At 42.6% G+C, this 11,812-nt stretch overlaps 1 protein-coding gene across 1 annotated transcript; it reads right to left on the reverse strand.

Moving 5' to 3' along the window:
- Nucleotides 1-4,136: 4,136 nt before the first annotated feature.
- Nucleotides 4,137-6,354, reverse strand: LOC142813993 (uncharacterized). The gene is made up of 2 exons (XM_075891955.1): nt 6,008-6,354; nt 4,137-5,018 (listed from the first exon to the last, which is right to left on the reverse strand). Exons 1-2 carry the CDS (start codon nt 6,346-6,348, stop codon nt 4,919-4,921), a joined length of 441 nt encoding a protein of 146 aa, XP_075748070.1. The 5' UTR covers nt 6,349-6,354; the 3' UTR covers nt 4,137-4,918.
- Nucleotides 6,355-11,812: the final 5,458 nt, after the last annotated feature.

Genomic DNA, 11,812 nt, shown 5'->3' on the forward strand with positions numbered 1-11,812 from the left:
AGCGTAGCATGTAGTCATGTTGTTACATGACACGCATCTCATGTTTATCATGTTTGCACCAGTCACATACCTTCGTCATCCATTCACGTACTGTAACACCGAATTTGGAATATGTGTTGTTAGTGAAATGGCCACGAGTGCATCATGAGCGTGGCATGTAGTCATGTTGTTACATGACACGCATGTCATGATTTTCATGTAGGGGGCTGTCGCTTGCGCTCGCAAATGCTATCATGCCTTACCATACCAGTTTTGCAACACGCCATGTGAAAGAAACCACCGCAAGAGCTGCAGGACCATGAAATGAGAGTCATAGTATTCATGACATACATATCATGATTTTCATGTTATGACTAGCCAAATATGCTCATCATACAGTCATGTTACGCCATACCACTTTTGGTATTGATAGCATTATCGAAACGGCCAGGAGAGCTTAAAGTCATAGGCGGCTATACAGATAGATAGATAGATAGATAGATAGATAGATAGATAGATAGATAGATAGATAGATAGATAGATAGATAGATAGATAGATAGACAGACAGACAGACAGACAGACAGACAGACAGACAGATAGATAGATAGATAGATAGATAGATAGATAGATAGATAGATAGATAGATAGATAGATAGATAGATAGATAGATAGATAGATAGGTAGATAGATAGATACGCTCAAAGTAGCCAAAATTTGATAAGAAATGCTTCGCATTTGGAAACTTCGAAGGTACGGAATCTACTTTGTAAGAGGGATGCGCACTGTTTCTAATTTATCGTATATAATGGCCAATATATTTCAAGCAGGCTAAGGGTAAACGTAACTGTTGACGCGGGATTTTTCACTAGATGAAGAAGTATTCGTGTAAAACTTAATTAAGCGACAAAGTTATCAATACCTAAGCTTCATCATGACATTCGTGAAGACGCTGACTCATGGATATTGTTTGTTATTTACAGATTTATTTGAAACCTGTTCATAAAGTGTCACATTAGATATTCTGTAGTCACTTAAGTATTTCAACATGTAGTAACAAAATATTCGTAAGGCACTAGTTGGCTGAGTAAGACCTATCGATGGGCGAGTTGGTTAACGTCAACGAGGTGCATAGCAGCGCAAACTTCGTAAAAACAGATGAGAGAAATGAAGTAGAAGGAAACAGAAAGGTCACGCGCTAAACTTGATTGATTGATTGATTGATTGATTGTGGGATTTAACGTCCCAAAACCACCATATGATTATGAGAGACACCGTAGTGGAGGACTCCCGAATTTTACACTACCTGTGATTCTTTAACGTGCACCCAAATCTGAGCACACGGGCCTACAACATTTCCGCCTCCATCGGAAATGCAGCCGCCGCAGCCGGGGTTTGATCCTGCGACATGCGGGCAGCAGCCGAGTATACTTAGCCACTAGACTACCACGGTGCGGCTCCGCGCTGAACTTCAACTGTTCGCTCGAAAGAAGAGGTGACCAGATTAAACAGTTGAAGTTTGTTGCCCGACCTTTCTGCTCCCTCCTACCTATATTCTCTGATATGGGTTTCCCAAGTTTGCGCTGCTATGTACCTCATTGGCTTTAGTTGGTCTTGTATACGAATTTACGTAAGTGTACGCAATTGTGGTAATATTTGTTGAATAAAGGTAGTCATAATGTACTTCTGAGAAATCTTGCGAATATTTGTTTTATATAAACGTCGTCCAATTTTGTTGTCTGTTTTTAAGATAGTTGCCTTAAAATTGAAAAGTACTCGAATAGTATTCAATTCGTGTTCGCACTCGATGCTTCATCTTCGCTATTTGATTCCTATTTGTTCGGTTTGAAAATTCACTATCGGCACACCATTACGACTAAAATGATTATAAGAAGTGTTCAGTTTCTTTTTTTTTTACATGCGACTTGCAGTTGCACGGCAAAAACTAGTTACGTTTGTGAACAAGCATAAAAACCTTCACCTTCACAATCTGGCCTCATTTTACTATATATAGTACCACTGCTTTATATGGCTCCAACGCTGGACTAGTGATCCAAATTTCATGGTTTCGATCGCGGCCGCTGTAGTTGCATTTCGAATGAAGAAAAATTCAAGAAGCGCGTGTACTTTACCATCGCAGTACACGTTAAAAAAGGCAAGATGGCCTTATTTTCGGTGTCACTTTTTCGATTGAATGATTGATATGTTGGGTTCAACGTCCAAAAACCGCTACATGATTATGAGAGACGCCGTAGTGGAGGGCTCCGGAAATTTCGACCACCTGGGGATCTTTAACGCAACGTTACTAGCTGGTTCTAGTAACGTTGCTTTAACGTGTACCCAAATCTGAGCACATGGGCTTACAACATTTCCGCCTTCATCGGAAATGCAGCCGCCGCAGCTGGGATTCGATCCCGCGACCTGCGGGGCAGCAGCCGGGCACATCAGCCACTATATCACCGTGGCGGGACTTGCTCACTTTTTCAGCTCACTTTGTAATCGTGTCACGATCTCAACCCTTGAACCCGAAATAGTATTGATCCTTACAATACTATTCGACATAGCATTGTTTGGCAAATTATATCGAATAAAGTACTGTTTCACAAGTACTTTTTAAAAATATTGTTATCGAGCGTTGCCACAGCTCACCAATTTGCTCGAGATTATTGTTAACGCCAGTTTATTTAGCTATGAGGATAGTAATAGTTTACCTTTTGCTAGAAAGGACATCAGTCAATGATTGATCGATTGATTGTCGTACTGTTTATTCGATTATTTACCATAACAGTATTTTTACAAACTTAGTTATTGAACGTTAAATACAACTCTTATTTCCAACAGATTATTTTGCTAGACACAATTCACTGAAGAGTGCTAAAAACAAACAAATTCATACGCCTCTTATTTAGGGTATTTTCACCGCAACCATTTGATAAAGTCTGCGTCCCCTACCCGTCTACCCTGCTAAAACTTACCCCCTTATTCACGCAAAATAGAGCAAGTTTTTTCTTGTAAACTTTGCAGCACTCAGACAACGCATAGAGTCTTCTCACCGGAGCACCATGCGAGCAATATGTTACAATTCTATTGCCGTACCTAAACGCTCCAGTACCGCCCATGAGTTAATTCTTCGATCCTTCTTGCAGACAAATAATCAATAATGCCCCTGTACACCACGTCGCGAAAACCTGCCCGGCGTGTTCTCGATCAATACCGTGTCTAGACGGCTAAAATTTATTAGATGCATTGCTGTTATATAGAATTATTTCCTTTCTAGCTCCAAATTATGACCCCACCACCTCTGTCATGGCACGAGAGTTCTTCCTGGACAAATACCTCAAAAACTGTCAAAAGGAGTTCTGGTGCAGATGAATTTAACCAAATAATACTTGGACCTAGCTAATTATCGTAACGGTAAGTCATGCAGAGTGGTCCTACTTGTAAGTCAGGAAAACTGTTAAATATAAAGAAGCTGCTATGACTGCGTAGTTCTCAATAGGAAAGCTTGTTTAAGGGGAAAGAAACATTCACACTAGGTTTAGCATACATTTCTTCTATTTTGAACTTTTCGCCATGAAATGGTGCGCAATCGTTGACTCATTACTTTACGTTTCATAATTACAGCAATAAAAACTTGCGTCTGCTGATAAAACTTTAACAGCAACAGTCTGTGAAATGAAAATAATACTCTATCAACACATAGGGCTGCGTATGTAAACTTAAGCATATGGATCATGCCGAACAAATAGCGTTGTATAGGTTTCTTTTAACAGGAATGCGTTACTGTGGTTGTCAGGTAACATCACAAGCACCCACTTGTGATTTCAAATAAAAATAAGAAATAAAAAAGTATACAGCAGTTATCAATCAATGAATTACTACCGCTGTCCACGTTTGCAGCTTCGAAATAGTCTTCTGTTTCACTAAAATATGAAAACATGGTATCCTACTCAATAATATTTCATTGAAAATTTGTATTATTACCGTACGTTTCAATTTAGTTTTTTCATATACCATACTATAGTGAATAATTTATTGCATTGCTACACGAGTGCCTGCATCAAAATAAAGATCTACAGCTGCCCTATCTTCACGCGTCATTGTTCTTTAAAACGTTAAAAAACTGGTTAGATAAGCACAGGTTTTCAGCGACTGAATCTCAATGCAACATTATTTCATTCATCGTAACACCATCGCATCACAATGCGTTCGTCCATAGTGTCTCCTGGCCATGGTCGCAATCACAACACACTCGCCGTCAACATTATTCTTGTCACATACGCTTCCTTTTATGGTCTGGTTCTTCTTCATGGTCTTCGTGGACGTCCTGGCACCATCATGGTCATGTCATCATGTCACTGCCATCATGCTGCACCTTCAGGTTGTCGACATGATTGCCCTCTAATGCCGTCATCAGTTTCACGCACGTGTTCTAGTCACACAGTGGCGTTAAACCTAATGTTAAACCATGCATTGAGGCTTTACGCAGAGCACGGCTCGTATACAGCAGAGAATTGTTCTTGCATGACACAAGATAACTGGTATTATTAGGCCGAGCAGAGACGAGGACTATGTTTTAGACACCCCGGTTTTTTGTCGCGTTATTTCTTTACTGTCCCGACATCATTACCAAAAGCAAATTAATACTACCATAATCACTAATTTTACATTATAGAGAAGGCTGCGTTATCGTCAACCTTTCGCCATCATTTGAAATTGTTAAATAGAGACGCTGTATTTTTTTGTTTTGTTCAGGTATGTGTCATATACGCCCACCTTCATATATGCAAATATGGTAGTAGGTGCAAAGCTGCACTATCTTGTACATAAGAAGGCCTCATAGAGCATTCCTACAATCAGGCAGCAATGCCAGATTTTCACAAAATTTTCATCTGTGGGATAAAGCAATGGACCGTTTCCTTCGCACTTCGCTGTGTCCGCTTATTCGGTGCCGGCTGCTTTAAAAAGGCTGTATGGACATGAGTGGAACTCTTGAGAACAGTTGACGACACTGCGTTGCTGCCGGCCGCACTGAGGCCCTCTGCAACAGAAAATACAAAGGAAGTTATTCTGGCATACCCAACAGGAAATACTCTCTTCTATGTGGAAATGTGAACAAAAGATGGTTGAAGAATTTTATAACGAATACAAATTTGACGCTCACACTTCGTAGACGAACTGTGGTCATCATATAGCCTGTGGTCATATAAAGAGGAAATAAGACCAAGCCAAATGCTAAACTATGTCTAACGAAGAAAGGGGTCAGCATTTCTCACAATCCCTGTAAAGTTCTGTGTCTGTCTGTCGAAGATCAAATAACCTCCTATCGTTTGTGCTCCTGCATTCCCCCTAATGACTCTGTTTTTTTTTGTTTCTCTTCATCATAGTTGTAGCGAGAGTAGAGAGATGTGGGACAACGTCGAAGGTGGCCGATGGGGCCGTGCAACTTGGCCACTTTCTTTCAGGGTAGAGCTGAAGCGCAGCGGCAGCGGCTGCCAGCGTCCGACATGGCATGCATGTGCACTCACTCTGTGCTTGCTCAGCTCGAGCAATTCATGAGCTGTGCGAGAGGTGTGGCACAGTGGCTAAAAATTATAATAATGATGATAATAATGATAATGATGATGATGAATGATGATGACAATGACGCCACAATGTTTGTGGTAGGAACCCACCGTAATGATAGTGAGGTTGCTGAACTACGAAATTAAATAATGCCGGTTTGAATCCTGGTCATAGTGGCCCCATTTCTACACAACATGGGTGAAGGGCAGAAACACCCACGTAATTGCAGCCATATTGTAACATTTTAGCCTAAAATTATCCCCATCAATTGAGCTCATCAGACATCCCAAACACGTGTGCCATACCACATGAAATTTTGTGAGTGTGTCCTGCTGAACGTTCCAAATAACGTGAGAGAACTATGGGCAAGCATTTTCCTGTGCTTGGATGATGACATCATTTTCATGGCCGAATCAGTAATCAACAAAAGTAAGTTTTTTAACTCTCATCGATTGTCGCACTCACCTAAGAAACAGGTCCAACATCTGGCCGACCAGCCCGTGGCGTGCCAGGCGCCCCGCGGCGGCTTCGCACTGGGCGCGGCGTACACACGCTGCACCGTCCACACCGGCGCGTTCCATGGCCATCTCGGCGGCGCGCAGCAGCGCTTCGCGACCGTCCTCGGCTTCTCCGGCGACCTCGAGTTCGAACGGGAACGAAATTCCGTACGTGGCCGTGACGGCACCCGCGGTCGCGATCTTGGCCTTGAACGTGGGGCTCAACGTGACGCTCGAGATGAAGTCCGAGAGCATGAAACGTCCCTGCGCGGAACCGAGCAGCAGCAGCAGCAGCGGCCGCCACGCCATCGCGCACTGGGGCCCCGTGACGGCGTACGCGTCCGCTTTGTGCACGCGTCACGCTCGGCCGCCCGCGGTGGTCTTCACAAAATTCACGAAAGAAAGGCGGGTCTCACGGCGGCGTTCGTTTCCAAAAACCATCTCCGTCAAGAGTCCACTCCCGTCTGTGCGCAAACAGCGACCCACAATCCCATAATGTAACAGGAACGTTACGCCTCTTCTGCGACAGGGTACTTAGCAAAGACGGATCAGTTTCGATAGCTTAAAAGGGAAGTGGTGGTACACGATACGAAAGAGTCGTTTTATGGGCTATTATCGCATAGACGCAGGGTTCTAGGAAGACCATCGGATTATATGGACCAAGGATTACACAGGAGGGGGCGAAATCCAGGCAGCGGATAGGGTAGCTCGAGGGTATGCTAGCCGAGCACCTTCCAATTCTACTCCTGAAGAAGCTGTTCCCGTCTCCTGCAGACTATTCGGTCATCCTAAACCATTACGAAAGAGTTAGGCAAGCGTATTACCTACCACATTGAACACTAAATGAAGAGGAATCGGTCAGCTAAAGAAAAATTCAAACCGGCGCGTTTCCGGAGTTGCACACCCTGAGTGAAATGCATCCCTCGGCATTGCCTCTTCTCTGCCCATGGTGCTCAGCCACTCTGTACCACGTCACGTGAAAATGTTACGCCATTACAGCATCAACACTAATACAAAATCCAACAGTGAAGTGATGGGATGAGCTGCTGCCCAGCGAGAACCTGTGAGATCAGTTGAGTGTGATCGACCGGGCCTGCAGAGCGGCTGCTGCAAGAGTAATGATTTGTGGAGTTTTAACGTCCCAAAACCACTTTATGATTATGAGAGACGCCGTAGTGGAGGGCTCCGGAAATTTCGACCACCTGGGATTCTTTAACGTGCACCCAAATCTGAGTACACGGGCCTACAACATTTCCGCCTCCATCGGAAATGCAGCCGCCACAGCCGGGATTTGAACCCACGACCTGTGGGTCAGCAGCCGAGTACCTTAGCCACTAGACCACCGTGGCGGGGCCTGCTGCAAGAGTAACCCTGGACTAAGCACCCCCCCCCTCACACACACACACCACAATCAAAGAATCTCTGTCTACTCCGAGCTTCTCCGCAAAAAAATACCCTGTATATAATTAAAGCAGTTTTCACCACTAGGGGACCGATGGTGTAGAATTCATCAAGTAGAAATAAGTTGAGACAAGTGGCTAGCGCAATAAAAGTACTGAGGAATCGTAAACATCCCCTACAAAACGACTTAAGCTACGAAAAGAATCATCATAAAATAATTTATGACACACTCTACGAGTTACGATAAAAGAATGAAGAGTTTTGGAAGTTTTAACACGATAGCGTCAAGGAGCTCATTGGTTTTTTTGCGTGCCAATCTTGAGTTCCAACAAACCGCAACGCGTCTGCTTGTGAACGAAGTGATAATAACATCCTATTCTTGAAAATAGAATGACAGTAACATGTTTTACAAATACTTGCGCCTTGTATACGTGCAGCATAATACAGCAGCAATGATGCATAATAACACTGCAGTAATAATGCGTGGTACCAGCGTACACTGTAATCAGCTGTCAGAACGTGTGATTTTTATAACAACGTATTTCATTTCATTTTATTTCTCATTTTATTTACCCTAAAGGACCGAAGGCATTACTTAAGAGGGGGGTGGTGGGGATGAGTTTTTTTTCGAAATGAACACAAAACGTTTCTCATAAAGAACACAAAAAAACCGCTGTTTATTCATATATACGGGCATGTGCAGTCAGCAAAGGATGTGAAAAAAAATACTCACTGAGAAACATTGTAAACAACATACGGACAATACATCCATAAATGCGGAAAACTCAATAAAAGAAAAAAAGATGTTTACCAAAAGCGCTTGCGGCACAAAGCTCATACACAATTTACGTACAAATGTGAGCAAAGCAGGCAGAAGGTAGAAGTATTTACAAAAAAAGCAGTGCAGTGATTCGAACACACACGTACGAAAACATAAAATGATTTCTGTTATGAACTAGAATACCCTTTGTTAAAGCTAAAATGTCTTAGAATCTCTAAGAGTGCCATTAAACTTGTCATTGAATTGTGTGGAGGAATAATAACTGCTTGAGCACACCTGAATATTTATCATCATTTATTTTTTCAGCTATAGATCTCGGCAACTGATTCGACTCCTGGGCAGTCAAAGGAAGAAAAAAAAGAAGTAGATCATGAGTGAAAGCCGGTCACCCACTACAAAAGGCACACACTTTACTGCGCTCATTGTATACCTCAAAGCCGCGTATATAGGGTCCATAGCCATTTCGAAAATAATTCATGCACTAAGCATTTGAAGTACGAACTCTAGGGACATGATATCGCTATAGCATTCAACGCATACAAGCGAAGCTTGAGAATTTCTTATTTTTTTAAGTAGTTATAAAGAGTTTAGATGACAAATGAAGATTGGGTGAGTGAGAGATCCACCATGAAATTTCCGAAAATTATGCCGTAATTAGTTCGAACTCGAGGTGCTTGTATTCTTGGTTTTGGCGTTACCCTGGTAAGGTTTGCAATTCTTAATTTATTTTGAAAGACAATACACAGACATCATTTCAATAAAGTTCTGGACTGACTGACATTACATTGAACTAAGTATTCAAGGCATAAGATTTTATACTGCTTAAGTAATCAGAGGGCATTACAAATGTTGCGGATAGAAGTAATATTACGTTTGCTAACGAAATGGAAAAGAAGGGAATTGAGAGCTCTTCCACATAATGCTATATGTTACATTTCTGAGGCGCATTTTATGCACTCCATCATAGACCACGGCCCATGACATGGTTATGTCGTCAAGCTGGTAAGAGGAGCATTTGGGTGTTGAGAGGTTGACGCGGTGAAAGCATTTTCGCCTTGTCCTGTATTGTGTAAAAAATCATCCGCCAGCCACTGTTTCTAAAAGCGGGCAACAGCAATCAAAAGCTATTCTTTTCTTCTACAAGCCTGGCGTTTTAAGCGGTTTCGCGACGTTGAACTCTTTGAAACACGTTCAAAAAAGGGTCACAGAACAATAAAATAGCTTTATGTGAAAATGCGTCATATTCCTTTTCCCATCCGTAGTAAAACTACTTCGAGTTAGATTTGGCTACTCAAAATTTCGCGGATATTGCGAAAGCATATAGAGCACACGTGTGATGCTAGAAGGAAGCATCCGACACCACTTTTGATATAATAGTTTGGGTTGTAATGCTGGCCAATTTATTAATACGACTAATGCATCGAGGTCTGAATTGGTGATTTTAAGTGGTACTTGTAATCTGACAACATTTCCAACGGCAGCATTTTTTGGGCTCACAGGGCATGCCTAATGAACAAACAAAGAGCAGAGAAAGGGTAAATGAAGGAATCAATCACTCAATAAAAGGAAGAAATAAAGAAGCTACTTTACAATAGAGCAGCATTTTAACAGATGAAACTAAACGAGATATGTCGACTTATAGTGTGTGAATTCGGATCAGTTTTCTTATCGCGCACTTCGGGTCGTCGTGATAACTTGGTGGGTATATTGTTGGACTGCGGAGTTGGACAACGCGAGTTTGATTGCAGCACCAATCTTGAAGATGGCGATGACATATCAAAAGCTGATATTCAAAATACCCTCTTAGATTCAAGTTCAGGTAGAAAAGTAGCGCTTCAAGCTGAATCTGCGGTCACCCAACTGGGGCGTGTTACACAACCGTATCGAGTTTCTGGCCCGTAAACCCCCCAATATATAGTTTATTTTGTACTTTCTATACAAAACCTAAACTAGATAGCTATGTCTACAGAATGAGTTAACATACGTCACCGAGACAAATGTGGTACAATGATCTATGCACTTTTATTTTTTCTTTTGTAACGTACGCGTCAGTGCGTGGGACGGATAAGCAGGCCGAAAGCAAACTGCCTCTCGGAGGGCGTCTCGGTGGCTAGCTGCAAAAGTAAAGGTGTTTCGCGTGATGCGCGGAGGCGACGCCTTGTTGTTCGCATTCCTCACAATAAAGAAAGGGTTTGCGTAGTGAAAAAAGAATAAGATTCTCGTACGAACACGTTAAGTACTGCAGGATTTGCGACTACGCAAGAAGCGCTCCGTTGATCCTGGTAAGGTGGCACATTTGAGGTGTCGCGTGTTTGCACGCAGTTTGGCGACGAAAAAATAATAAGTGAGACGGACCGTTGCCCAAGCGCTCAAGCGTAAGGTTTGGGTGTTGAATGCTGCGGACCTTGGTTATTCAAACAAAGTTGTGTTAACTGGACAGTATCAAGAAAACGAAAAGCCACGGTTTACAGTCTACAGTACAAATACTGATTATTCAATATAAAAATGCCCACCAAACCACAGAAAGTGCAAAAACAAACGAAAAAGTTGAAGGCGACTCATGAAAATTCACGCGCTGGCTACTCCCCACATTGCTGAGCTTTACTGCGTCTTTCCAAATGTCTTACCGCTAAATAATAATCACATTGTATTCTACACCTTTCGAAGGGCAGCGTAAGTAAAGTTCCTTAATATTATCTTGGGTTCTACGCACCATAACTACGTTATTATTATAAGGGCATAGTAATGAAGGGCCCCGCGAATTTTGACCTGGCAGTGTTCTTTGACGTGCGCTGACGACGCTCAGTACACAGGCGTCTAGTATTTTGCTTCCGCTAAAAAGCAACCGCCAAGGCTGGTGTCGAATCCGCGACCTTCAGATTAGCAGGCGAGAACCGTCACCGTACATCACTGTGGCACTCCAGATATAAAGAAAAACTTCGAGGACCTTGATGAAGTGGCCAGTGCATCAATACGAGTTAATGTTAACATAACATGTTTCATGTCGATATGCCAAAGACTTACTCCAGCTAACTACCAGCTGATGATTAGCTCGCGAGCTCCGTTCGCGCAATGAGTTAGAGTTTAACATGCCGAAGTATCTATCAGTAAAGAGGTGGACTTCGCGTAATCTCCACCTATATCACATCCCTATTTGAAATTTGCCCAACATGCGTGTGAACGACTGGTGCGCCAAAAAGAGCGCCTCCAACGCTACACAGACCCTCGTATCTACTTGTACTGCCGAAGTCTACTTAGCTAACTAGCCCAGAAAGGGTGGTACGTCGGAAACACTGCGTGTATAGGCCGTATTTAAAAAGGCAGAGACAAAGAATTACCCGCACTAATACAGCACTGTTTGTGACTCCTTACGGCCTTTTTTATTTATACCATTCCAAAAAGCGTGACATAGATTGGAATAGCTGGGGCTACAGCTACCGCGTTTTCATGACTTCACAGCAACGTTCTTCATTATTGTCACCATGGTTAGTTGCAAAGTAGGATCCACAAGTCAGTGCACTGATTCTGGCCACATTTTATGCATGGTATTTGTTAGTTCACTCACGATTGACATGTATCTTGCATTGTGTT

The sequence above is a fragment of the Rhipicephalus microplus genome, chromosome 4 (assembly GCF_043290135.1).
Source record: "Rhipicephalus microplus isolate Deutch F79 chromosome 4, USDA_Rmic, whole genome shotgun sequence".
Classification (NCBI taxonomy): domain Eukaryota; kingdom Metazoa; phylum Arthropoda; class Arachnida; order Ixodida; family Ixodidae; genus Rhipicephalus; species Rhipicephalus microplus.